The sequence below is a fragment of the Electrophorus electricus genome, chromosome 7 (assembly GCF_041902795.1).
Source record: "Electrophorus electricus isolate QZ-2024a chromosome 7, ASM4190279v1, whole genome shotgun sequence".
NCBI classification, from domain to species: domain Eukaryota; kingdom Metazoa; phylum Chordata; class Actinopteri; order Gymnotiformes; family Gymnotidae; genus Electrophorus; species Electrophorus electricus.
The window spans coordinates 35,605,001-35,632,352 of NC_137503.1; the positions used below are offsets into that span (position 1 = coordinate 35,605,001).

Here is a 27,352-nt window from a genome sequence, read left to right on the forward strand (position 1 = left end):
CATATTCATTGCAGGAGGTGTTGGTGTTTGAATGAATATGCATGTTTGTAGCGCAACACGTCTGTAGCAATGCCGGTCCATAATTAACCGGGGACGCGCTGCGGGGAGAGGCATCCCAGAGGAGCGGGACAATGACGGGGCCCACCAGCTGCAGCTCCGCGGCCAACACCAGCAGACACGGCCGCTCCAAGAGCTCCAGCTCATACTGCCATTCAAGATCCGGAGCCGAGTGTGCTACATCCACTACCACCAACAACGCCGGCCGCTCCTCCGGTGAAGAGGACGAGAAAGACGGCGGAGTTCCCTTTTATGTCAACCGGGCGGGATTTCCTATAGAGAGCGTCACCTGGGAAAGAATGTGGGCTCACGTCGCCAGAGCTCATCCAGATGGCCAAGAAATGGTGGACAAAATACGAAATGCAGCACACCTGCCAAAAGTAAGTTAAGAGCTGCCATACTTGTATTGAAGAGTTTACATTTGTCATATATTCCTCCGTTGTTTTATTATAGCAATTACAGATGAAGATATATAAAGCTGTAACTTTATACAGTCCAGTATAACATATATATTTTAAGTAGTGAGAATGAGGCATGTCCTGGATGTGTGACCTAATTACCAAGCTGAAGCATGAAGTGTGGCACGTGTGAACGGACTGACTCGCTCATGCATACGGCTTCTGACGGGCTCTTGGCGGCAGTTCATGCCAAGCCAGGCATAACAAAGCCTGGAGGTCAGTCAGGGTACTGTGCCAAAGGCTTAGGCCACCAATAGATTTGTGGTTTTAGCAATGTATAATGACCTTTTTTCTTAATCTCTTTGTTAAGATACAAACAGAAAATACAGGAAAAATGCACACAAAATAAACCCCCCCACAATTTTCTGAACAAAATGGCTTCTACTGGCAAAAGTCAAAAGTCAGTATTTATTGTGGCCTCCTGTGGCACTAAGTACATCTAGAAGTCTTTTAGTCTGTTATGGTCATTACTGGGAATCCTGCGCATCAGTCTTAATCAAACAACCCATGTCATTAGTTTTCAGAATGGGAGAAGCAGTGAGCCATCATATGTTTCACACCCAATTACTGTCACAGTCTCTAAATATTAACACACCAAACAGAATGGATGGCTGACTATTATGACAACTTTATAGTCTAATGAGAATGTCTCAGAAGAGAATGAGGAGACCCTTAGTGTCTCAGACAGATAAAGTTCCCTGAAGATCCCTATTTTCACTAGATCTGTGTTTGTGCTCATGTTCCATATGCACCAAGATGTGTAGCACAAAGAACACATTCTAAATACCTGCATATACCTACATACAAAAAGATCACATTCATTTTTATCTACATATGGTTTTCCTTATGAACCACCCAAGCATTTGTGGATTGCGTTCATTAAGAAGCCTGATCATTTACAAGGTTGAAGGAGATCAGTGCTATATGAACCATATCCTTAAACCTAACCTCAACCCTATCCATAACCCTAACCCTAAACCTAACCTCAACCCTATCCATAACCCTAACCCTAACCTCAACCCTATTAATAACTCTAACCCCAAACCTAACCTCAACCCTAATCCTAACCCTAACCCTAAACCTAACCTCAACCCTATCCATAACCCTAAACCTAACCTCAACCCTATTAATAACTCTAACCCTAAACCTAACCTCAACCCAAATCCTAACCTCAACCCTACCCATAACCCTAACCCTAAAGCTAACCTCAACCCTATCCATAACCATAACCCTAAACCTAATCTTATCAGATCTGAGCTGTGTGAGAGGACAACGCTGAGTTTCTGTGGCACAGGCCAGGCAGCTGGGAATTCAAATTATCCAAAATGTTTCAAACACCAGTGGAAATCACCTTAGATGCCAAGACACTTGTCACAATACAAACCATACCAATCCATGGTGTTTCTTTTCCAAATTAGATTGAACAAAGATGATTTTGAAATCTCATATCACAATACCTTTTAAGTAAAGAACCTTTGTTTTAAATAGACTATATACCTTAAATAAATTATTTTGTTTTATTTAAGAAACTCCTTGATGCCATCTTCAGGAATAATCCCTGTAATTAAAATTATGTCCAGAGCCTGAACACAAAACAAAACAAGCACTCAGCTTCTAGCTTTTGATCTAGGAATTTAATTACACTAAAGGAACAAGCTTAATGTGCTCCTACTGGTCTGCTGCTCTCAGCACTGCAGTAGAGCTGTTTGTGAACTTTGTGAACAACACAGGGAAATTAGCATCCTGAAACTGACAACTTTATCTTTATGGAACAAACACATTCTTCATTCTTACTGCCTGATGATGGTTTTAATATAGCCTCACAAGGGGCACAGGACAAACTTACAAGTAAGTACTACTTACACAAATAAGTAAGTAGTACTTACACAAATGTCTGGACTCTTCTTCAGCTTTGTTTTCTTGCCCAGTAGACACAATTGAGACCAGGAGAGAGTGAGAAGGAAGAAGACCACATTGAATCAATACTAGAACCAGAAACTAGTCATGTTTTACATTTACATGTTTTACCAGTGTAACTAAGAAGGCTTACTTCTTCCAAAATGTTGGAATTGATTTAGATTCAAGTCACAGCAGTGCCATGTGGGTCCTCTTGATTGCGTTTGGCTGCATTTGTACTCGAGGGACAGTAAGTTCTTTGCTCCCACTGGTCTCTGCTACTCCCTGCTGGGTTCCCTGTTCATGGAGAGCACTTGGCGTTTTCCTCTGAACAGGCTTAAATGCCAGACAGTATTAGAGAAGACAGAATGGCTGACTTCAGACTGATAGAACTATTGTGCCAACCTAAAGGTCAGAGATCTGTGGGCTTGGACTAATTAAAGGTAGAAGAAAGTCTTCATACTGATGTTGAATAGAAACATACAGTTGCTTAAAAGCAGACTAAAGCTCGTCCTGTGGCTAACAGTGAGACATTACATAGGATTGCTGCATAGCATGGCTGCACATTGCTGCAGTAAAGAATGTTTGGAGAAGACATTTTAAATGACTGTTTTGTAGGTTGGTGGCACTGGTAGCATGGAGTCACTGATGTTAGTGGTTAGTGCTACTTTGCTATCATGATGTCCTCTGCATTTTCTTATCTTGTTCAACAGGCTTTCCAGCCATATGTCTTTTAATTGTTGCAGAATGAGAAAATGACCCCATTTAACTTTTTGAGCAGTCTCTATTTCTCCTTCTGCCTATGGAAAATCAGTTTCTGCTTCAGCTGTGACAGGGAAAGAAAGCATTCTTTTGGTGTTGAAGATTAGCTATTTAGCTGTTTTGACAAGCTTTTGATGTCATGAAGTTTCAGAAAGAGAAAATTGCACATTTTTCTTAGATTGACTGTTAACTTTTCTCTCCAATTGGAGTAAAGGTCTTTGAGGCGAGTATTAGCCAGAGCTTTGTTCATGAATACTCCTGTCTGTGATATCTGATTAGCTAAAACATTGGCAGAATGTTTCAAGCCCTCAGTTACTGGGATTTGTGGGTTGGATTTATCTACTATAAACACTCCACCTTTTGCTCCAAGTCTGCTGTATTGATTGTCTTTATGCATTATTACGCATCATTACACATTGTTATGCATTATTTCCACTGTCACTATTTTGCTTTCCAGGTCTGGATGTCTCTAGGACCCTCTCCAGTTTCCTTTTTAAGCTTCAGTCAGTTTTACGTACTTCATATGTTTATATTAACTTACCCAGTTTTGTGCTTGATTCTTTCACAGCAGCCTGTGCCTTCGGTTCCAAACTTCAAGCCGTCCATGTCAGTTCCTGACTGGCTCCACGCTGTCCAGAATTACATGAAGAATTTGCAGTATCCTTAAAGCACCTCTAGCCTGACAGACGTGCCCCAAACTCCAGCATGACAGACATGTCCCAAATCCGGACAGCCTACATCGCAGTAAAGCTCATAGACACTATAGTCTCATAGACATTATAGTCTCTTGGATGCTAGTTCTCAAAAAGTTCTCCACACATGAATTTTGAGTTGCTGAAAATGCCTCTTTTTATAACAGTGTTGCTTTAATTTAACATGATGGTCTGTATGCTTCAGATGCTCTTTGTACTTTTAATGTGACTTTTCCAGTAATGCGAGATAATCTTAATTAATTTTAAACATTTTTAGATATAAAGCTCATAATGCAGTGGAATATTTTTGATATCTGCATCTGACATCTAATTTATGCAGGACTAGACCAGATGAGTTAGATTTTACTGACTGATGTTCCACGCATTTGCTACAATACATACATTTCTGAAGAAAAAAAGAAGCTTTCAAGACAGGGTATTGCTTTCAGCTATGCAAAGTGATCCACATTGAAAACCCATGTGACAACAAGTCCACCCAGCCTGCCTCTTTAACTGTTGACAGATACAACCACACAGGAACACAGTTTTTTGAGATTCGGAAAACCAGGCCTCTGTGTGGGTAAGTGATATTGCTGTGACATTTTAATTTTGCTGTTTCCTTTTTTACTTTCATGTGTCCTTTGTCATAACAAAATCGCTGATGCACTAAACATTCAAAGAAGAATTTAGGTTGGTGTGCAGGTACTGTGAAATTACCTCATTTAGCTTTTTCTTTTTGTCCCTAGGTTTACAATAATTTGTAAATATTAGTTTGTAAATTTAGCAAATGTTCATTTTCAAAAATGAAAATATATAATGTTAGTTTGTCAACGTTACTTGTGTGCATGTATGAACTCAAGAGGTCTGATCAATGAGTTAATGAGGTCTGATGGGTGAGTTAATGAGATCTGATCAGTGAATTGTCTGTAATTACTATGTGTCACTGACTGCTGTGTCATGCTTGAAGCCTGTTATGAAAATCCAGACCTGGAGTTTGAGATGGGTGGGCCTGTTCCGAAGGGTAGTATCGAGAGCTCTAATGGGTAATATGGATGGCTATAACTTGGTTACTTTCCTTGGGAATTGTTTGGGAGTGAAGAACGAGTAATGAGGAGTGTTGGTCAGGAGTTGAACTGCAGGATGACAAGATTGAGTTAATCTGTGCTCTCCGTCTTTTAGGCTAATGGAGACTGCCCGAGAGATGATCCGAGAGTCCCTCCCCATTAAATGCCTGGAAGCAGTTATCCTTGGAATGTATCCTTTCATCACTATTTAGTATAGTACAGTTTAGTATAGTACAGTTTAGTATAGTATAGTTTAGTATAGTACTGTTTAGTATATTACTGTTTAGTGTTGCAATGTTTAGTATTCTACTGTTTAATTTAGTAGTGTTTAGTATACTACTGCCTCTTTTGGTACTATATATGTTAGAACCGCAGGCATTTTCTAGCCTGTAGATGTAAATTTCTGTCAGAAATCTTGATTTCTTTGGCTCTTTTTGCGTTAAAGCTAGAATTAGGTTTTGGTTGATAATAAGGTAAATTTGGAATAATTTAACTGTTGCAGTCATAGTGATGTTAAACCCCCGAGAAATAACACAGAGAGAGGCGTTAATACCTCAAAGATCAAAAAGGAGTGGTAGGGTGTTAATCAGATTTACATTTAAATTTACATTGACAAATCAAAGGTTAACTGGAGTTGTGACCATTATTCTGGGTTGCAGAACAAGTCTGACAATTTTGGTGAAGGTTCATCCACGCTGGCCACATTCACTTCTTCACACCTACATGAGGAATACACACCTTACAAAGCAAGCAAGACAAAATGGGGAGAGAAGTTGTGAGGTTTATTCATTAGCAAAGGAATGAAATAACAAAACAAGCATTGCCATTATGAAACAAAATATCCACACGATCCACTCCCATTGTCCACCTCTAGATAACAGAGCTTCATTTCAACTGCTAATGAAGCCCTTACCTTCTCAGCCATATTGTTATTGGACATGAGCCTACTGTGCAGCAAAGAGCCATCTAAAGCTTAGAAGAGTCATCTGGCATGAAATCACAGAGAGGTTTCTTTCATGGACACCCTAGCCTTTCACCCTAGCTGTAGGCTTCTCTGGCTCAGTTGTTGCTAGGGAACTGTGTCAGGGTGGTTGGAATTGACTCATATGGGAAGGCTAACCTGTGTTTCCTGTGATTAGTTTAATTTGCTTGTATATAAAGACAGAGCATAAACTCTACAGACCTGTGGGCAGCTGAGATTATTTTTATTCATGTCATTTCGTCTTATTGAAAGAGTTAAATGAAGAGAGATTCCATTATGCCTCATTGGATTTCAGTGACACAAGTAGCAAGGGAACAATGTTACAAATTACAGTGCCAAGAGGGGATTAAAGAATCTTCTCCATGTGTATTTTAAATTCTGAGGTCTGTCAGGAGCTAAGGCACTGTGATCTGAGTTTTTACTTTTAGAATTTTGAACACTGTATATGGCAAAGTAAGAGCTGTTGCAGAGAAGAACCCTGTTAAAATTATTTGCTAAAGTGATTTTAAAAATTCTGATATACAAATGTTATGGAGATGTTGTTGGGTTCATGTTAATCCTTCATAGGAGCTCATTTTAATATCGATGATATTACATTTTACATATTACATACATCTTATAAAAGGGTACATTTCACTAAATATATTTTAACAAGAACAAAACAGATTTTTCCCAAATCCTACATCTTTGGTGTTTGAAACCAGATGAGGAGAAGTGTGTCATTTTGGTTCATAAGCTGATTAGGCAAAAAGGTGATTTCTCCTTCAGTGGAATTTATAAGAAAAGGTAGTGTTATCCCTGTCTAACCCTAACCCTACAAGAACAGATAGTGGTATCCCTCTTTCAATGGCAGTTGTAAGTCCTGGCAGGTAAAGAAATGCAGATAAGTTCTGAGTTGAGCTGGTCTGATCGGTAATGTGATCCTTTGACGTGTGTGTGTTTGTGTGAGTGTGTGTGCGAATATGTGCGTAGGTGTGCGAATGTGTGTGTAGGGGTGCATGTGCTGTGCTGCAGAACACAGTACACCACACTGAGAAGGCCTCATTTATACCTGCAGTAAAAGGTTTCTAGTCACCTCCATTCAAGCTAATGTGATGGCATGCCATTATGAGCCCATCTTTAATTATTGACCATGCGTGTCCAGGTTTATCTAGATGCTTCCCTTTATCCTACTAACAGCTGTAGCAATGCAAAGCTGTCATCAGAGCTGTAATTTGATATGCTAAGATTCCAGCAAGAGCACTTGCAGATGGTGCATTGGAGTTAACTGAGTGTGCAGTCGTGTGTGTGTGTGTGTGTGTGTGTGTGTGTGTGTGTGTGTGTGTGTATGCAGGCAGGTGTGCATGTATGCAATCGTGTGTGTGTGCAGGCGGATGCGCGTGTATGCAGGCGGGTGCGTGTGTGCGTGCAGGCAGGTCGGTGTGCTTGTGTGCAGGCGTGTATGTGTCTGTGCAGGCGGGTGCGTGTGTGTGTGCAGGCAGGTTGGTGTGCTTGTGTGCAGGCGTGTATGTGTCTGTGCAGGCATGTGTGCGCGTGTGTGTGCAAGCATGTGTGTTGCCTGAGTTGACCATGTGCTGCAGGAACAGATGGCAGGGCCATCAAGGTCTGTGGGTTGTGGAACATGGTGGCACAGCAGGTCTGCTGGGTGAGCTCTCACTCTGAATTAGCAGTTTGTTTATTATCACCAAATAATGCAGACTGACTGACTGTTGCCAGTAAGTGTGGCTGTTGTAAAAGAGAAAAAAGAAATTCACTTTGACAGCTACAGTAAGCTTTCATATTTGACTTATTGGAATTCAAGAGAGTTAATTAACTGGTAAGTGTTGTCTTCTTTGATATTACAGCAGTTCTCCATGGCCTATAATGTTTATATTGCAAATGAATGTGCTGTAAAAACATTATTATATACTTAATTCAAATATTCAACACATATGAGATTATGCTAAGAGGTTCTCAACAGCAAAGCATTTTTATATGAGGTGTTAAATGAAATCACTAAGGTCTGTGTCTGTTCCTGATTGTTCCTGATTGACCTAAAGCAAATGTCTCATTCCTCAGTCCCACTGGCTCCTCTAGGAGTGCTGCAGGAATGCGCTGGTGCAGACTGTCCTCTGCTTCCTCTGCCGGATCTCCCGTGTGTCTGTGTTATTCCTCATGGCAGTGCTATCACATCATGTGCAGCCATGCTACAGTGAGCACTGACACCAGTTACATAAGACCAAAGACAGAATGCAGCTCACGGCACAGAGCCAGCCGGAGGAAAAGAGCCGTCTAGACTAGTGTCTGCCGATCTACCACACACATTCCTCCATCACAACAGGATCACTGCCCTGGCGCAGACACCATGGTGTAGCTCTTCAGTTAGACCTCTGTGGAGACTTGAGAGTGGAGTAGCATATCTGATGATCGACGAGCAGATATGTAATGTGCTGCACAGTGTGGATGAGAAGGTATATAGTATGTGAGTATGAGAAGGTGCATGTGTATATATGTGTGTGTATGTGTGTGTGTGTGTGTGTGTGTGTGTGTGTATGTATGTATGTATATATATATATAATATGTACAGTGGCTTCGTTGTTGGCATGTTTGCCTCTCAGTTTCACAAGGGTCTTGGGTTTGAGTCCCGATCTGGGTGGAGTTTCCATGTTCTCTGTGTGGGTTTCCTCCAGGGTCTCTGGTTTCCTCCCACAGTCCAAAAACATGGGGGTTAGGTTGATTTTTTTTTATTTTTTTTTATTTTTTTTATATGTGTATGTAAAGTGTCCTTGAGTATGAGAAAGGTGCTATATTCATGTAATAATAATAATAGTATGTAATAATAATAGTAAGGTGTTTAGTATCTTGCATAATTCGCTGCATCTTTTGTCTTTATTTGTACTCGTACAGTAAAATATCTGCTAAAACATTTCCCTACAGTCTTTGCTGTTGTAATTACTAATTAAGTTTCTAATTAATAATCATGCTCATATCTTTAGGAAGTGCTGTAGACTTTCCCCATGCCGTTAATGGGTTAATGTTTGATTTAGAAATATCTGGGCAAAAAATGGAGTTCTGTTTGAATCAAGCAAAATTAATAATATGCACAAACGCTGAGACTTGGCTTTAGTGGTTTAGTGTTGTGCCATTATATTCATGTCCGTACTTATCTAAGATGACGTATGAGCCCAGTGCAAGGTGGCTCTCCCATGAGCGTCTTGCAATTAAATGTGTAATCAAAGAATATACGGAATATAGTGCATATAGAGAGGTGCACAGCATACTGCAATAGTCTGGGATTAACTTCATAACCTCTTGCTTCAGAGTAAATGTCTCTGACCCCTGGACTACTGTCCACGTCACTCATGTGCCAGAAGCCTTGACCCCTTCTCCAGCTACCTGACCAACAGCCTGGCCTCAGTCGAGCGTTTCCCCATCAGCTTTAAGACACAGTTCCTGGGCCACCACTTCCACCATGTGGTGCTCGGGCTCTACTGCAACGGCCGCTATGGCACACTGGGCATGAGTCGCCGTGCTGACCTCATGGACAAGGCCCTGAGCTATCGCACGCTCAGCGAGCTTGTCTTTGAGTTCGAGGACTCCTACCGCCGCTACCAGCACAGTGTGAAGAAGGTGAAGATTGGTCTGTACGTGCCTCACAACCCACACGTGTTCCAGCCCATCGAGTGGAAGTACCTGGTGCTGAACCCCTGCAGGCAGGGCCATGAGGACATGCGCAAAGAGCTGGAGAAACACGGGCGAGACATGAGGATGAAGGTGAGACGTGGGACTTGGCCGAGACATGAGGATGAAGGTGAGGTGTGGGACACGGCCGAGACATGAGGATGAAGGTGAGGCGTGGGACACGGCCGAGACATGAGGATGAAGGTGAGGCGTGGGACACGGCCGAGACATGAGGATGAAGGTGAGGCGTGGGACACGGCCGAGACATGAGGATGAAGGTGAGGCGTGGGACACGGCCGAGACATGAGGATGAAGGTGAGGCGTGGGACACGGCCGAGACATGAGGATGAAGGTGAGGCGTGGGACACGGCCGAGACATGAGGATGAAGGTGAGGCGTGGGACACACATGAGATCTATGCATGAGATCTGAGAAGCAGGCACAGCAAACATGAGACATGAGTACACACCTGACAGGATCATGCCAGATGTGAGCCCATGTACCAGGCTGCAGAAAGCAGACATGTGACTTTGTCCAAAACACGTGAGTTTGGCCAGAAGCACACGTGACTGTCCGGTGAACCTCCATCTCATCAAGCTTGATTGTCCTCATGAGAGGAGATATTCTGGTTTTGACCAATGAGCAGGCAGTTTTGAATGACTGATTTTATAGACTGAATGCATCTGTTAATATACTTTATGTAAACACTTAGTAAACAAGCATTTATACATATGCAAATATCCAGACATAAATGCAGATCATTCATGAAAGAGACACCTGTAAACATTCCAACATTGGGCAGAGATCACCACCATCAGTTACTGAACTGTGAGTACATAGAAATAAATGTGAAAAGACTGATAACCTATAGTTGCACTTATAGGGTAGGTGCACCTGAAAGGCTGGTAACTCCGTATATATTGCTAAATTTAGTTTTTAAATTGAATCTATTAGTGACGTGATTTGGTTGATGTGACTAATCAGCAGAGTAATGATTCACCTTTTGGAATAATGTCTGTTAATGGAGCCACTGAGTAGGGAGCATGTGGGGAGGTTTTAACCCTGACTCCCTGTGGTGGGAAGTGCATTTACATTTATGGCATTTAGCTGACAGTTTTATTCAAAGCGACTTAAAATTATAACTGAGTACAACCTGAGCAGTTGAGGGCCTTGCTCAGGGGCCCAACAGTGGCAGTGGTTGAACCATCAACCTTCCAATAACAAGTTAAGTACCTTAACCACTGAGCTACCACTGGGAAGTAGACTTAATGACCCAGGCTCAGTCTACTGGATGGAAATCCAGTGGAGTTGATGATGGTCGATACCATTCTCTGATAATGTTCATCTCTTCCTGCCGATGGTGAGATTTTTTTTGCACTTATTGACTGAACATTTGATCAGAATTGGTAACATCAGGAAAAGACATAGTTACACAATGGTGAGCAGATTCAGTAAATGGGGTTATGTTAGAAAACTTTGAGTGGCATTTTTTATGCGAACGTGGCTATTTTGTTTCAGATTCTGAAATCGTCTACTGCGCAGTCTCCGATTAAAGAGAGGGCCAGAGGGAAGTCTTTATCCCCACGACGCCAGCGAGGTGTGAGCCCCCAACGACGCCAGGGAGGTGTGAGCCCCCAGCGCCGCCAGTACCTTCACAGAAGAGACAAAACGTAAGTACTTTGCTGATTCTTACCATTACAGATGATGTATTGTTATAATACTAATAGTACTAATATTATAGTAATAATAGTACTGGTACTATAATAGTAGTAATTCTAGTAATAATACTAGTAGTGCCGATATTATAATCATAGTATTATAGTATACTTGTAGTACTGATACTATAGGAATAGTAATTCTAGTAATAATACTTGTAGTACTGATACAATAATAATAGTAATACTAGTAATAATACTAGCAGTACTCATACAATAATAGTAGTACTAGTAGTAATACTAGTAGTACTGTTAATATAATTGTAGCACTAGTAATACTTCTAGTACTGTTACTATAATAATAATAATAATAATACTAGTAGTACTGATACTATAATAATAGTAATACTAGTAATAAAACTAGTAGTACTCATACTATAATAATTGTAATATTAGTAATAAAACTAGTACTCATACTATAATAATAGTAATTCTAGTAATAATGCTAGTAGTACTGATAATATAATAGTAGTAATTCTAGTCATTCTTGTAGTACTGATACTATAATAATAGTTAATTCTAGTAATAATGCTAGTAGTACTGATACTATAATAGTAATACTAGTAATGATACTAGTAGTACTCGTACTATAGTAATTGTAATACTAGTAATAATACTAGTAGTACTCATACTATAATAATTGTAATATTAGTAATAATACTAGTAGTACATGTTCTGGTTCTCATTACCTGGCATTTCTGAGAGGAGAATGTCCAATTGCAGAAGTTAATTAACTGAGGTAATTTCATTTAATGCTGACATATTTTCAGTCATTGTTCTTATATGGGGGTAGTTATTGCTCTGGAATAGTAATTAAAAGTTGAACTTATTTAATTAGTGAATTTTATTTTTTTTTAAAGAAGCATTTGTGGAGCTGTACCTTCCTTTGATTTTTCAGATGTATTAACAGTAAATATTTAATATACAAGTAATTTTTTAATAATAACATTTATGTCACAAATGTTATGGATTTGCCTTGTTGATTCATTTAGCGTTTAGATGCATTGTAAGTAGTATAAGCTACTTATATGAGTTTATGTGCTCTTAACACAGAGTTTGTGTACAGTGAAATGCATGAAAACGGCACACACCACAGAACCCACTGACTGATAAATATGACAGCACACTGTATCATAAACACAGTTGATCATGACAGCACACTATGATAAACACAGATAAACATGACAGCACACTGTGTGATATGCAGTGGAGGCTCCTCCTGCTGGAGGCCTTGGTTAACTGCATCATCTGTGTCAATTACCACTGGAACTAAAGTTGTGCAGGACAGTAGATCTCCAGGACCAGAGTTGCATTATAGTTTTTTTGTCTTGGCTACTCTGATCTGCAAGGCTTTTGGAAAATGTAGGCAGAGCAGCAACACAGTAATATTATACTTCTATTTCTCCCTGTCTGAGTCCTGATATATAGTGATTGTCCTGAGGATTACACACACCATGACATAAGATCCCCATCTGTTGCACAATTCAAAATCCAAAACTGAAGTAAAAGAGGTTTACACAGCTGCTGAGGTGCTTGGCACTGCAGGTTTTAAACGTGGGTCTTTTACTTTCTGAAATGCACCAAATGGCTAAGAACTGAATGTAATATCACAGGAACACTGGAATGAAGTACAGTAGGGTTGTGCATGGTTAAATAACAGAGTCTGGGCCGCCCTACTCTCCCTATAGTCATACTTCATCTCAGTGGTGTTTAATCTACTTTTAAGAAGGCATATAGAAGGAAAAAAAGATGCCTTCAAGAATCAGTGGGTATGCAAAATGAGTTTGATATCAACCCTTAAACCATCAGCTGGGGAAACGGCTCTTGCTGCCCTCTTCTCGGGCATATAAACCCCATCAATAATAGAAGAACAGATAGAGTAGATTTTGGCAGCACTGACTGTGCCACACTAACTCATAACACTAACGCACTAAAGTTACAGCATAGTTCATCACGCCTTGTCCTCTGGTTGTAATGCAATTTTATTCTCTGGTCTATATTTTTAAATATTAAATGTATAGTTTGATTTTCTACTTTCGTTATTCCACCATGTATATACATGCTTGAAATATTCACTGAAATCACAAGACCGTTAGCCCTTAGTAAATCTGCATTCGTTGGTATTGGTGTGTGTTTTTGCGTGAAGTAATCGTCATTACTTTGCAGTTGCAAAAATGATTTTTTGAACTGGTAGTCAACTTCAGGCAGGTGTAATGGTATTTCAGTTAATGTGTTAGCATGCCTTTAAAGTGATACGAATATATTCAACTCTTAATGCTTCTGACTTTTGAACCAGCATGATGGGAGCATGGGGGGCCTGTGACTGGTGCTATTTTGAATCTATAACACCCACCTCTCAGCACCTCTCAGGCTTGTCACATGTTGGAGATGTTAATTGGGAAGGGAAGGGCTGCAGCTCTACACCCAGAAACACACCACCGATTTTACTGTCATCTACACCTGCAATTACGTTTGCCTCTTTAAACCCAGAGAGAAAGTGAGGATAACAGCAATATTTTCATGATCGCATGCTTTATGCTTCTCTGTGACTTTGAGAGCTAAAAACTGGAAGATCTTAAGGATGTTTTTATTGTCTAGGATAAAACAGAGCTGAGCTTTAGTCCAAGACAGGATTTAAATGAATAATTTTATTTAAAAATTGTAACATGGCATATAGGATAAATTAAACTCATTCTCCTTCCAACATGATAAAGTTATCTCTGTCAGTTCTGACATATAACCATAAAGACATTAAATCTCCTTTCAGCAAAACAATTGCTAAGATGTATAAAATCAAGCACAGTGCTGTGCAAATTCCATAGACAAATACTTGCTGTAGAATCTGTCAAATACTGGCTGTAGCCCACACCGACTCACAGAGTGCTTAGCACGTAAACATCTCTCACTACAGAGTTCCTCTAACATTCCTTCCCACCAGCGAGCATTGTGTGAGTGATTTCATCTGACAGGAAGCGAGACATAGTGGCCCAGAGAAAGTGGCCCATAGTGGCCCAGAGAAAGTGGCCCAGAGAAAGCTGTTCTGACAGCTTCCTTTCTCACACACCCTGGTCTCTGTTCTCACACAGCTGTTCACACAGCAACCTTTATTGGCCTCTGATACCCTCAGTTAAATGTCTCTGTGTCTGCGTCTAATAAAATATTCATAAAATAAAATGACTATTTATTTCGATCGCTGATACCTGTGCATATAAATCGCTTTAAGTGGGCCTGGTTGGTGTGGTTGACGTGGTTGGCCTTGTTGCCGTGGTTGATGTTGACGTAGTTAGCGTTATTTATATCGTTGATGTGGTTTGCCTGTTTGGCATGGCATGGAGCATGTTGTGTGTTAGAGAGTTTGTTCTTCATGAGCATCTCAGCTCAAATGGAGACAGATCAGTCAAGATTGAATCTGTGTGTGGGTGTGGGTGTGTGCGCGCGTTTGCAATCAGGGAGGTGCCAGCGATACACTGCCTGGGTTTCATCAAAAGCAGTCTATGTCCAAGAGTGAAATGACCCATGCAGTGACCGTCTACAGCTCGTTGCCCAGTTTTTTCTTCCAAAAGCACCTAATTTCTAACATTACACATTACAATAACATGACACATAACCAAGCAATTTTCATACATAGTTGCCATGTCATGCTGCAGAGACGTGTGCTAATACCTGTGTGTTTGTACCTGTCTGTGTGTGCGTGTGTGCGTGCAGGCCTGCCATCCTGAGCAGGAAACCAGCAGAGCTCAGCACTCTGACTGATGGCTACCAGATCCGTATCTGAGGGTGAACTCGTATCGGAGGCCCTGTGCAGCTGGACAGCCTTCTCTCTCTCCATGTCTCTCCCTCCGCCGTTTACAGTTTTTGTTTTCAGACCATTTCATTATGTGAGCATATATACTGACTGAATATCTCAAACAGGATCATTGAAGAACACAAAGAATGCACAGATTTTAAATTGAAGAAATTGGGAAATTTCAATTCATTTTGATAATTTTAAGTGAAATTTTATTGTACATGGAAATCCATGTTTTTAGAAAACTTTGACTGCTATATATGTAATGCAAATGAGAAGAAAACTATTTTAGCAAGGGTTAAAAATGAATGGGGACATGGAGCTGAAGTGGTAGCTGAGTGTGTTCGAGACAATGTCCTAAGGTTATGCTTAATGCACAATGACAGAGATGGACTTTTCTATACACAGCCAACATGTGACACGTTTTTTATATGTATTTTTAGTCAGTTTCCGTTTGGGGTAACTATAAGCAAGACAGCAATTTGAAAGCCCCAACGGGTATTACTAAAACAGCATTATGGAAATGTGTGCATTGCAACATGTTTGTGTTATTTTATTTTTATGTTATTGATGCTCTTTTTTAAGAAAAAGGAATATCAAAGGTGGAATTTACTAAATTTTGGCTTATTTTTGTGTTTGGCTTTTAAATAACCTCTGAGATATGTAGCATATCAGGCCAATATTCCAGCAAATCTCACATCACACCATGTCTGAGTTCAGTGTACTGGTGAAAAAACTATGCATGCCCAATAAAGGCGAAGGTCTGTCTTCCAGACAGTTGTAGCAATTAAAAGCCTGCATGGTGGACCTCAGTATTAGCACAGGGTTAACCATAGATAAGTACTTTACCTGAACAATACACTTAAACAGAAAATAAACTAGAGTGGCTGACTTGTATATTTATCCCTGGTTATGAATAGCTTGTATCCATCAATGTATTACCAACATTTACAAAATTATTTACAAAGATGTTGAACCACACAAGTGCATTATAATTCCCCCATTACCTTGAGGTGTTCAACCAGTGATCAGCCTGTGCAACCTTACCACCCCCCAATCATAACGCAGGGATTATCTTTGGGAACCTTGCAACCATAACCCTCCTACCCCTGACACACACGCGCAACAGCCAGAGATCATACTGGCAACCTTCAACAAGGAGTAAGGTGACCTCCCATCTATTCATGCTGTTACTATAACTGTTACTGTTACTTTGGTATCTGCTAAATGTTGAATGATTTCAACTATATTTTCATTAAATGTCCCATAAATGATTTGTGATATAGTGTTCTGTCATAGAAAACAAAATTGAAGTGGTAAGTAAACCATATTACTGGATGTATGACTTGGACTGTATCTCTTACTGGAAACACTACAAGCTCTAATTTGAAGGTGCTAGTAAGGCAGGAAATCTGTAACACATTCATGACTCGCATGGTTGGTCACATCCCACTGGGTCAGTTTTTAATCATTTTTAATTTACATTCTTCTTTGCTGACAAAATGTTATATTTCACTTTATACAGAAACTGAAACATTCCATGTCCTTTGAGTGTTTTACACGTTTGGTAGCTGAAGGTCAATTCTCCACACTCTAGTGCAGATGTACAGAAATGACTTCTTAGCTTTTTAAAAATCCTCATAAATAATAAATATGTGATTTATTGATTAAAGAGCACATCAAATAGAAATGACTATCAGACTAGCAGTGAGGAGCCCCTCGACTGGTGCTGGTGGTGTTGCAATTAACAATAGGGTAAAAGCATCTCCATGACTGCTGAAATGTAACAATATTCTACAAAGTATTATTTGAAATATTTGTCTGCTACATATATGACCATTATGGTACAGTGAGAAATTTGCCTCAGTCAAAACCCCCAAATTAAGATGATGGGAACATGTGAGGCAGGAGGCAATCACCTCGGCATTTGGGAAAATGGGGACTTTACTATGTTTCTGCGAGGTGAGAGTAGTCTTTCATTTTTGGAAAAATGCATATCATATTTAATAGAGAAAGAGTCAAACATTTTACTGTTTTAATGGTCCCAGTGCTTTATAGTTTCAGCAGCTTTATAACTTTGTAAGAATGAATGATTTGTCAAATTGATGAAGTTGTGATTCATCTTGTGTTGGAGCTTATGGCATGATCACTCTGAAGCTTTACCAGGCTGTTCTCAGTTTGTTTCACTGAACAGGCCTTTCATCTGTGCTGTGTTAATGCAGCATTTTTATATGTTAAGAGGATGGTCTATTCCCCCATAAGAAATTCTTGCTGTATTTTGTCAAGTGTAGCATGTTGTAATAATAAACATTTGTTTTTTTTCATATTTCTCAATGTCTTATTTTATAATGCTGCTTGTCCTAAAAGAATGTATTCACTCTTCTGTGAATAGACACATTTTTACATGTAAATTGTTTTTAAATTTTACCAAAAAAAAAGTGCAAACTCATTTTGAATATCACACCAGCTGTTAGACTTACTTGATTAGAAACAAGAATCATCTGATGAATATATTCATCAGAATACAGAAGTGTTTAAATTCCATGAGCATGGTACTGGTCATGAGTCCCACAGCAATCAGTGTTCTCATGAAGAGCAGCAGAGCATTCAAGGCTCTTTTTACTAACACAGGACCACACACAGGCATTTACACAAACAAATGGGTTCTTTCTCAACCCTGCAAAGACAGAAGGATTCCAGCTTTGTCTAGTCTCTGTGGGTTTGGACCACAGGAGACTGGAGACTTGGGGAGCTGCTGGGATTGCGAGAAGCTTTACTCAAACTGCACTAAGCTTCCTGGCAGCAGCACTCACTGTAATACAGGACAAAAGGGGAGAAGAAGAGAAAGTTCATGTGAGTTGGAGGAAAAGGTGACATCTCCACCAACCCTGAATATGTTCACAGGCATCAGTCAGTAAACAGCCTTTGCTGTCACTTGCTGCTTCTTATTTAAGACAAAAATTTTAACGGTGATCATTCCTAATCAAGATAAGTACTTCTAGTGGTGGTTTACATCCAATAACCTTTTTTCACCAACACCAGCTAGGGGATTTGTAAGAGACAGTAAACAAAACATTTTTAACTGTCATCTTGTAATATGGGACATTTGTGATGAGGGTCACTGTCAATATTATTAACATATTATTAATGTAACCTCAAATTCAACTCAACTCAAATTCAACACTTCCTGTGACGATTTCCAGGCATCATGGATGTCATACACGAGTGCTTTGCAGTGGCTGGTGGTTGCCTGACTCTTATTCAAACAACCGTTGTGTCAGAGGCTTAAGAGACTTAAATTCAAGATCAAAATGTTGTCTTCACATTGACCTAATACATCAATTCACTAAAGGCCCCCTCTATAGGCAAATGAACCCACAAATCGAATCCCAATTACATGGAGAACCATTGGGAAAAACAGGACTGCTGTTTTTATGCCAAAACTTGGATGTGTTTACATTTGCTCACATATACATGACAGCAGGCCTTCATTGTGTCTCTCCCAGTAAAGAGCGCTGATCCTGGACCAGCTGTTTATACCCTAATTAACATTTTACATTTACAGCATTTGGCAGATGCCATTATTCAGAATCACAGAAGTGCTCTGCAGTCTCATGTGACAAGAGATAGGATAGTTAAGTATCAGACTAAAGCCTTGGAGACAGTGGAGAAAAAGATAGGAAGTTTTTAAAGTGCATATTTAAGTGGTTATTGACTCAGTGAAGAGGGGAGACTTTGGCCTTTCTTGACTTGAATTTCATTCAACCACCTAGAGAGAGGACAGCGATGAGTCTTAATGCTTGTCTTCTTTGTGTCTTGAGGCTGATGGTTATAATGACTGGAAGTACAGATGGACACAGATCACAAGTCATTATAGAGTCTTATCCTCATTCAAGTTTAAAGATCAGAAAGCAAAATATGGAACAAAAGCAAATAAATGTACTCTCCTTGAACTAGCTGATCTGGGTTATTTAGCATGCCAGTGGGAGGTAGAACATTCACTCATGCATGAAAACTATGAGGAAAGTCAGTTCTGCATTTCTCATCCAGTTTTAATGGTGCCAGACCAGGGACATTTAGCTGAGCTAAATTAATTGATTGTTTAGAGCAGTTAAATGTTAATACTTAATTTAATCATTACCAATTTCAGAATTAAACTATTTAGTTTAGGCATTAAAATGATCATTCCTCAAAACTATGATAGATAACGATACAAAAACATGTAAATATCCTTATAAAGTGACTTCTTGAAAAATAACTTTCAAGACACAACTGATTTAAAATAAAACCAAATGTACATAAAAGGCAAAATTGTCCAAAATCATAATCACAATTTACAGTGCGTTATATGTACAATTGCAGCACAGGACCACGGGTTCCACCATAACGATTCAGGATTTTCCACTTCTGCATTTGTGTCCAAGAAGAGAGAAATCCACACGTTTGTGAAAACCACAAATCCTCCAGCTAATGGAAACTATGCCCTAATTAATTAATTAATTAATTAATTAATTAATTAATTAATTAATTAATTATATCTTCCTGTAGATATTTATGTGAGCTCAATCTGTGTGGCCTCTTCTTCTATCACTGCAGGTGATAAATTGGTGTTATAAAGCACAGCGATTAGGCCCCACAGTAGCTGGCGTGTTGTGCTCAGGAGGGCAGCCGGAAGCATGCAATGAGGGGCAGGTGGTCAGAGGAGTGGTGCTGGTTGGGCAGGCGGTTGACCTCTCTGAGCTCAGCCTCACCGACCAGGGCCAGCCTGGCCAGCAGCTGCAGACCTCGCTCCTCTGGAGTACTGCATTCTGGGAACATAAAGGTAAGGTTCTGATCAGTGTGAGGAGTGTGCTACAGATGACAATACAGCAAGCTACAGAATCAAAGTCACATGCCTACACCAGGACTATTGTTAATGCTCCCTTGACAACCTTTCTGCACTGAACAAGCGTCTTAAAACAAAAGCAGGTGATCAAACTGCACTACCTAAGCTCTGATTACACAAGGAATGTGCTCCATTTTATTAGAACACCCAGCTTCCATTGACACGCACTGGCCACTTTGTTTGAAAAAACAAAGCAGTGTCCCTGCTGAGCCAGAAATATTCTACCACACAAAAACACCCAAGCATCAGGGTTCCTGGGGTCAAATGAGCAGAGGAGTTGGGAAGAAGGCGAATACAACTTGTGTATGACAGACTGGCATTATAACTACAGAAGCAAGTGTTTATAATAAATAGTGTTTATTATAAAGTAGGTGCTAAGTGTATTTTGCAAACAGTCTACGGCAATAACATAATTCATTATCCTGAGTCATACTGAGGTTAACAGTACTTAATGAGGGACAATGCTTATAAATAGAAGTTAGGTGACTAAAACATGTATAATGGCAACCCCACAAATACACACCACACATTGGCTGCTTCTGTGCTGGACACCTTACGTGTCCTTACCTGATCTTACCTGACTTGACCTCATCTGACCTCACCTGACAGAGCTGAATAGAAAATGTAATCGACAGTGACAGCTGTCCGCGCGTGGCACGTGGTGATTTCGGGGCGGCTATTCTCCCTCAGATAGTGGGAGTATGCAGAGGTCAGCCTCAGGCCATGTTCAATGCAAAGCTTCTTTGAACCAGGAAGCAGTAAAGAGGAGAAATCCTTCCCAGCACCCACACCAGTGCTCATGTCACTCCCACTAGCACTGCAAAGAAAGCAGTGGTCAGCAAAGAGGAAGGTCAGACCAAGCAGGCAGGGACGGGCTGCACTGTCAAGGCAAATTTACCTATTTAAAGCAGACAATGCTTGCAGGTTCAGCTCCTTCACAGCCTGGTCTGTGGTGGTAGCTAGAAAATGGCACAGGTAATGTAGCTGTCTGAAAACAATGAGTTTGGCAGCAAAAACAGTAAACAGATGCCATTTGTCAAAAGTGTGGATGTGACAGACTAACATCCCGACCCGAACAAACAACGAACATCTCAACCCAATGTTCGACTATCCCCATGCTGACAAACCCACAAATCAAGCACAATTTTGCTAATACAGGGAGTCATTTTACACTGGGAACTCAATATTGTGCCTTGAATAGTGTTTATTACTGGTGCTCACCTTGGCTCTTGTACTGGCACTGTTGTGAGATGCCCAGACAGGTGGGCCAGATGGGGGCAGTGAGGAGACGCTGACCTCTGGAGCCGTCCTCCTGCCCTGAGACCTACAAAAGGAAGAGCAATGAATATATAATTAGCTAAAGAGATATATAATCCAAACATATATCTGCAAAAAAAAAAATCTTTGTAAAGTATATACAATTATACATACACATATATATAATATAAAATTATAGAAACTACAATACTTCATAATAATACTTCAGAACCCTGAGTGGTTCAACAGAAATCGCCCCATCACTGGGAGCTTGCTGGTTCAAACCCCTGTGTACTATTGGCTGTTTGTGGCCGACAGTCCAAGGTGGGAGGGACGGGGTCATTCCTCCCTGTTATTCATTACGACACTAGCCAATCGTGGACATCTGGGTACTTGTGTTTGCTGATAAGAGAAGTTAGTACTATCCTTTGAGAAAGAAAGAGAAAGCACATGCTCACTGCACCCTCCATTGCTGAGGGAACTGGCATAATGGAGTAAAACTGGGTGGAAAAAACCCTTTCTAACTCAGTAACGATGCTGATCACGCAGTTTAGTAATAAGATACCTGCAGAAACGCCGTTACTCACCTTCCCGATGGACAATCCAGTGTAGTCCAATCGGCTCTCCCTAATGAAGCTACAGAGAGGAGAGCAGGGCAGTGAGTTAAAGTCCCCACAAAGCACCACGGGACAGGTGCTGCCATCGGCCAGCCCCGCCACGCGGCTAATCTCGGCTAGCAGCATGGATAGCTGGGCCAGTTTGATGTCACCACGCCTGGGGTTGTACAGCAGGTGAGTGTTGGCCACACAGATATGGCAGGCCGATGGCTCCACAGGCTGCAGCAGCAGAATCAGGCCCACGTTATCACGGTCCAGTAGGGGGATTCCTCGCCGGAAATACTCCACAGGGTGACGGGAGAGCAGTGAGAAGCGCTCGCGTTTGAACACCACAGCACAGCCGTCAGGCTTTCTGCCTGTCCGCCTCTTATACTCGCAGTGGTACCCTGAAAGGGGAGGCATACACAAACCACTCCACTCTAAATAAACCACAACTATGCTGAACAGAACGTTATAAACATATGTAAACATACAGCATCTGCCTAACAAGTTAAGTCTCAAATCTTCGCCAATGGCTCCCTCTAGTGAACATTCTTCACTTGATATTGAATTGCACTTTTCATAAATGTTAATCCAATACCCTTATTACACAGACTTTTAAATTATTTTTTGCCAATTTGATAAGCACACTACTGCAAGGTGAAAAAGACATTTAGACATAGGCCATTTAGACAATACACCTTTATATTAAAAGACCATTAAGTGGTCCTGAAATGTTAAGTACCTAGAGATTCCAGACTGGGTTTGATCTGTTTTAAATAGTGGTCCTCTTGCACCTCCTGAAGACACATTATCTGAAGAGACAAATGTAATTAAACATGACCCAGCAAATGAGCACTAAATCCACATAGCACAAAGTGAACAGCAAGAACATAACAATACCCGCAGTAAACATCATTCAAAATAGAGGTTCTTTGTTCAGTACCTAAATGTCGATTTGTTATCATATATTAAACAAATGAAGTTATTTCATAAACTGTCAAAAGCTTTATTGGCTCTACACCCCTATATATCAACAGTGCATAGACCTATACTGCTGTTTATGCATTAATATATACAGACCAAAAGCATTTAATACTGAAAATACAAATAACTCTGACATCTCTTGTTCATATCAATAACTTGATGAGAGAAGATGGGGCACAGCCTACCATCAAAACAACCAAAACGTTCAGTTCTTAGATCCAAGAATAAAAGCTTACATCTGCACTGTGCTGTTCCAGCTCTTTGATGATCTTGGTGAACCTGTGTCCCCAACTTAGTATGAGGGGGTTACAGTGTTTGTAAAGGTAAGCATTGCTAAGGAGTAGTTCTTGTGAGAGGATATTGTAGGACATCACAGAGAAATCAAAGTGTCGTTCACGAATGCTCCCAGTCTCCCGTGGTCCATACCCACAGGCCTCCTCCCACTCCCTCTTTAATTCTGTAAGAGGACATTAAAATAAAAGTTAGGAGTTGACATTTAATTTGCACCAGACTGAATATCATATATTTCCAGCAGCATAAGAAAACAAAATCAATTAACAACTGCTTTTCTGAAACTGGCAACTTATTTTAGAGGATTTTTACCTGTTTTAGTCCCTCGATTTTCAGAGCTTGGTGGGACTTTCCCAGGGGGAAGAGATGCCCCTGTGATGTGAAGCCATACAGGACTCTGCTCCTGGCTTTCTTCCAGAGCTGAGCGCTTAGGGCTGCGCTGCCAGTTTCCATGTGAGCCACTATCCTCAGAGCGCTTCCTCTTTCTGAGACCTTCTTCATCAGCCCGGTCCATCCCTCCAGAATAGAGATGAACTGGAGAGATGTGCTGGGGAACACTGTGTGGAAACAGCCCTGGCCGTCTCCACTCACGCCAGCGCAAGGGGTCGGGAGGCCTGGGCGCGGTGGCGTGGTCCGTGTGGGAGGTGTTGGGGCTCCAGGACTGCTCGGGAAACTGACCCCACCACCATGAAGTCCTCGGCTGGTGTCGATGCCAGTGTCTCCGCGCCCTGGCAAAGGTTTGAGCAGAAGTCGCTGCTGTCAGGGGACGGGCCAACATGGATCGACTGCAAGAGGGAAAGATCAATATTAGCCCAGGTTACTGCTTGGATATAGTTTAGCTAGCTAGCTACTGTTAGAACCAATGCAGCACTACCTAGCAAAACCACACAATAAGTGCCAGCCTCCAAACACTAGGTGCTGAACAAGAGAAAACTGCCTGCCTGCCTGCCTGCCTGCCTGCCGCTGCCTGCCCAGTATGTGAGCTGGAAACACACCGCCCACTGCAGCCTGCACCTCAGCTAGCCTAGCTTATCTTAGCTAGCTCATAGCTTACTTCGTGTTTGCAGCTTGACTGGCATAGTGTACGTTTGGGTGTCGATACATTTAAAGAAGTCCTAGTTAAAACGGTGCCGGCTGTTCCCAACACTTGTAACTTAGCATTAGTAAAATTCAGCTTTCAAATAAAGTGTAGTTACGATGACAGATGATGTTAACTCGGAAAACAAAACACAAGAGAGGTCTCTGAAAATGACGTCACTACGAGGTCCGGCATGTGTTGGACAGACGGAGGATAACGCGCGTTTTATAATGTCTCCCTTATACGAGTTTAAAATGATGATGATACAGTATGATGCAGCAAAATGAGATAAACAGGATTAGTGCAGCAAAATGAGATAAACAGGATTAGGTAAGGTATCAGTACAAAACCCAAGGCAGGAGACGGTCGTGTAGCCAGAGCCCGTTTATAAGGAGCCTCCTTAGTATCACACAACCGCCAGAGGGCGCCAGAAAGAGAGTCCGAAATTAAGCAGAATGGAGAAAAACGTTAAAAACGAAAGATTAAAATAGTTTCTCACCACTTGACCAAGATCTTCCTTTTGTAATATAGAAATATGTGTTCCACTAAAAATAGCAAAGATAATCTTTTATTTCCTTTTTTTGTACAGCGGACGGGTTTAAGCCAGTAGGCTGCTAGCATTTCTGCTACTCGCGTGTCAGCTCACCAACCAATCAGCACTCAGTATGAGGAACGCTAGCGCCTCTAGCGTCTGACAAGTCCTAGATGTCCTAGATGTCTCGCTAAGTAGCCACTGCAATATACACTTAACTCACACAAATGCAGACAGTAAATCACGGCGTAATCAAATAATAAATCATTTATATTTTACATAACGATGGCTGTTGGATACATTTATATTAAAAATAAACATGACTTAAATGATGACTTAAATCGTAGCATAGATTTCAGGAAGCATAGATTTCATGGTAAATTATAAATGAGCAAATATAAAAATAACTCCAGCAATTTTGTATGGTTTAGAATTTCACAGTCTAAGTAGAAACACTGGTGATTGTATCAGTATTCAGGTTGCGTAATCATTCCTGCATGCTTAAAGGTTATCGATTTTCTTTGTTTCTAATGTGAAGTTTAGTTTTGCATATGATTTATGGTTCATCATGTGTATGTCTATGGACTAAGTATTTTAAGTTTCTATTTAAAGGAACTATCCATTTTGACCACTAGATGGCAATGTAAACCCACGCTCGCTCTCTCTCTCTCTCTCTCTCTCTCTCTCTCTCTCTCTCTCTCTCTCTCTCTCTCTCTCTCTCTCTCTCTCTCTCTTCCCTCTAACACTTAATTAACTGTTCTTATTAAATAATGTTAGACAAAAAGTTAAGTGTATTGTACTGAAATGGACCTCAAACAAACTGAAACAAGCTGTTATTGCATTGTCTAAGGCCTTATTGCTTACTATGCAATAACAGGTTCCTGCACGTTACTATAACCGTAACCCATGGGTCTTTATAACCCTAATTAAAGGGACTTTATTAGACATTTAAACAATACATTTAGAATACAGTTATAAATCAGAGAACCCTCATCTAATTAGTTTTACTCTGTAGAACATGTTATAATATTTGTAGACAATTGCTTAAGTTTGTAATTGAAATGAAATGATGTAAGTAGTTTGTAGTAGAAACATAAATCATAGCTTTCATAGCTTTTTCAAAGCTTACAGAAGTTAAATATACTCATCCTTCTTCCACTATTTCTTCTGTATGCATTTGCTTTTAGAAGAGGCCGTCCAATAAAGCTACAGTTTAGTGCAGTGTAAGTGATATTCAGTGAATTAAAAAGGGATGCCCTGGTGCTCTGTGTAATGGCGCAGCTGATTGAGGGCAATGTTGGAAGGTAGCAGGTTTGTTCTCTGATTGCAGCTAATGCGAGAGACGTCCTACAGTGATCAGGTGTAATTAGAATACAGTGAACAGCAGTAGTTCATCCAGGTCTCATTTTCACAGAAAAAAATGACAGTGAATCTGTGTGGTGTGTCACACCTTAACCTGCTGCAGAACCAGAGCCACCGGCGAACGTCTGGTGATAAACGTCTGGTCTTGTGGATAAAACATTAACAGCGTTACTTATTTTGTTACTTATTTCCTGTGTAGAATGTCAAAGTCAGCAGATTTGAGCTTCACCAGCCTTCTTCTTCTTCTTTTTTAAGAAAACACACATCAAATATTAACATGTTTCTACAGATGAGCAAGCGCTTCCTGGCAGAGTGGAAAGTGGGTCAGGACAGTCGGAGTTTCTGCATTAATGTGTGAAATGCATTTCCTGGATTTTTCATTCCCCCAAGGACAACATGAAAAAAGGTCATTGAGAGCTATGGCGGTCTGAAAAACCTTCTTTCACAATAAAAACCTTTCTGTGGAGAGACATGGCGCTCCACGCCGTGGACACCCTGAGCAGAAACTCTCAGGGATGCTATGGCAATAAAGCACTGAAATGTTAATGTGACATTTGACAGTCATTTAAAGAACCTGCGCGTGTGGCACGAAGGGACGTGCTGGACCTAGTGTTACTTCAGGACACGATTAACCGGCGTGTTCGTTTGAAGGGCACCATGAATCAAGTTCCTTTTAAAGTGCATTTCTTTAATTACCAAACCATTAATATGACATTCATATGGCATTCATTTTAGTTCAGTGTGTGGGGAAGAAGAAGAAACTGAAGTATGTTTACATACATGCAAACGTACCCAGACTGTGTACAAAAGCCCTGATTCATACTGAGTCAGCAAGATTGGCCAACCTCTGGGACGTATACCGATTTAGACGAGGGAAAAACTAATGTATGAACCCTGGGAAATCTAATGTATGATCTAATGGTATAATTAAAGGTCCAATAGAAGGATTGTTTGAAATTTGCTAATTATTTATGTGAGCAATTGAATTTGAGTGTAATTAACATGATTTTATACTTTTCCCAAAAATACCAAACTGGTTCCTAACAATAAATAAAACCTTACTGAGCACTGGTTAAAATGACCTATTTTTCAGAAATTCTTTGCATGTAGCTAACTGGTTCCAGTTAGCTTTCATTTAGTAGTGATGCTAACATATATAATAGCCTGATAATGACCTCCTCCTCCACTGACTCTGTAGACTCAGCAGCCATTTTAGGTACTGTCGTCTGGACTGAGGAAGCTTCTTTGATATTCTGGGATGTGAGTGTACGTGCAATGAGAGAGGCCTGGTT

The 27,352-nt window shown here is 40.6% G+C and overlaps 2 protein-coding genes across 11 annotated transcripts in view; one reads left to right on the forward strand and one right to left on the reverse strand.

Moving 5' to 3' along the window:
* The window catches only part of vash2 (vasohibin 2), a 17,723-nt gene extending 523 nt beyond the window's left edge, over nt 1–17,200 (forward strand). For 2 of the 3 annotated variants that reach the window (XM_027022831.3, XM_027022832.3), the window contains exons 2-8: nt 52–437; nt 3,742–3,830; nt 4,389–4,445; nt 5,045–5,119; nt 9,283–9,664; nt 11,089–11,240; nt 14,991–17,200. In XM_027022831.3, coding sequence (XP_026878632.2) covers nt 132–437; nt 3,742–3,830; nt 4,389–4,445; nt 5,045–5,119; nt 9,283–9,664; nt 11,089–11,240; nt 14,991–15,060 — 1,131 coding nt within the window. In that variant the 5' untranslated portion in view covers nt 52–131 and the 3' untranslated portion in view covers nt 15,061–17,200. Of the gene's footprint in view, nt 438–3,741; nt 3,831–4,388; nt 4,446–5,044; nt 5,120–9,282; nt 9,665–11,088; nt 11,241–14,990 lie in introns of all 3 variants that reach the window. The other variant, XM_035524253.2, reaches the window with a different exon arrangement.
* A 1,378-nt stretch (nt 17,201–18,578) lies between these two features.
* angel2 (angel homolog 2 (Drosophila)) lies at nt 18,579–24,811 on the reverse strand. Of its 8 annotated transcripts, none has more exons than XM_027022828.3 (9): nt 24,666–24,810; nt 23,401–23,873; nt 23,034–23,254; nt 22,556–22,625; nt 21,802–22,217; nt 21,179–21,281; nt 20,856–20,916; nt 20,560–20,774; nt 18,579–19,880 (listed from the first exon to the last, which is right to left on the reverse strand). In XM_027022828.3, the coding sequence occupies exons 1-9, from the start codon at nt 24,785–24,787 to the stop codon at nt 19,729–19,731; spliced, it is 1,833 nt and encodes a 610-aa protein (XP_026878629.3). In that variant the 5' UTR covers nt 24,788–24,810; the 3' UTR covers nt 18,579–19,728. The 8 variants fall into 8 exon arrangements, with proteins under 8 accessions (XP_026878629.3, XP_035380143.2, XP_026878631.3 ...); XM_035524250.2 differs by lacking the exon at nt 24,666–24,810 and adding an exon at nt 24,517–24,537; XM_027022830.3 differs by lacking the exon at nt 24,666–24,810 and adding an exon at nt 24,512–24,534.
* Between the last annotated feature and the right edge of the window lie 2,541 nt (nt 24,812–27,352).

Excerpts from the sequence above, each read along its gene's own strand:
- angel2 (XM_027022828.3), bottom strand. The coding sequence starts at position 24,787 with ATGCTAGCAGCCTACTGGCTTAAACCCGTCCGCTGTACAAAAAAAGGA. Across the intron at positions 23,255-23,400 it reads AAATCGAGGGACTAAAACAG|AATTAAAGAGGGAGTGGGAG; the intron begins GTAAAAATCCTC and ends GTCCTCTTACAG. Across the intron at positions 19,881-20,559 it reads TTTCTATTCAGCTCTGTCAG|AATGCAGTACTCCAGAGGAG; the intron begins GTGAGGTCAGAT and ends TTATGTTCCCAG.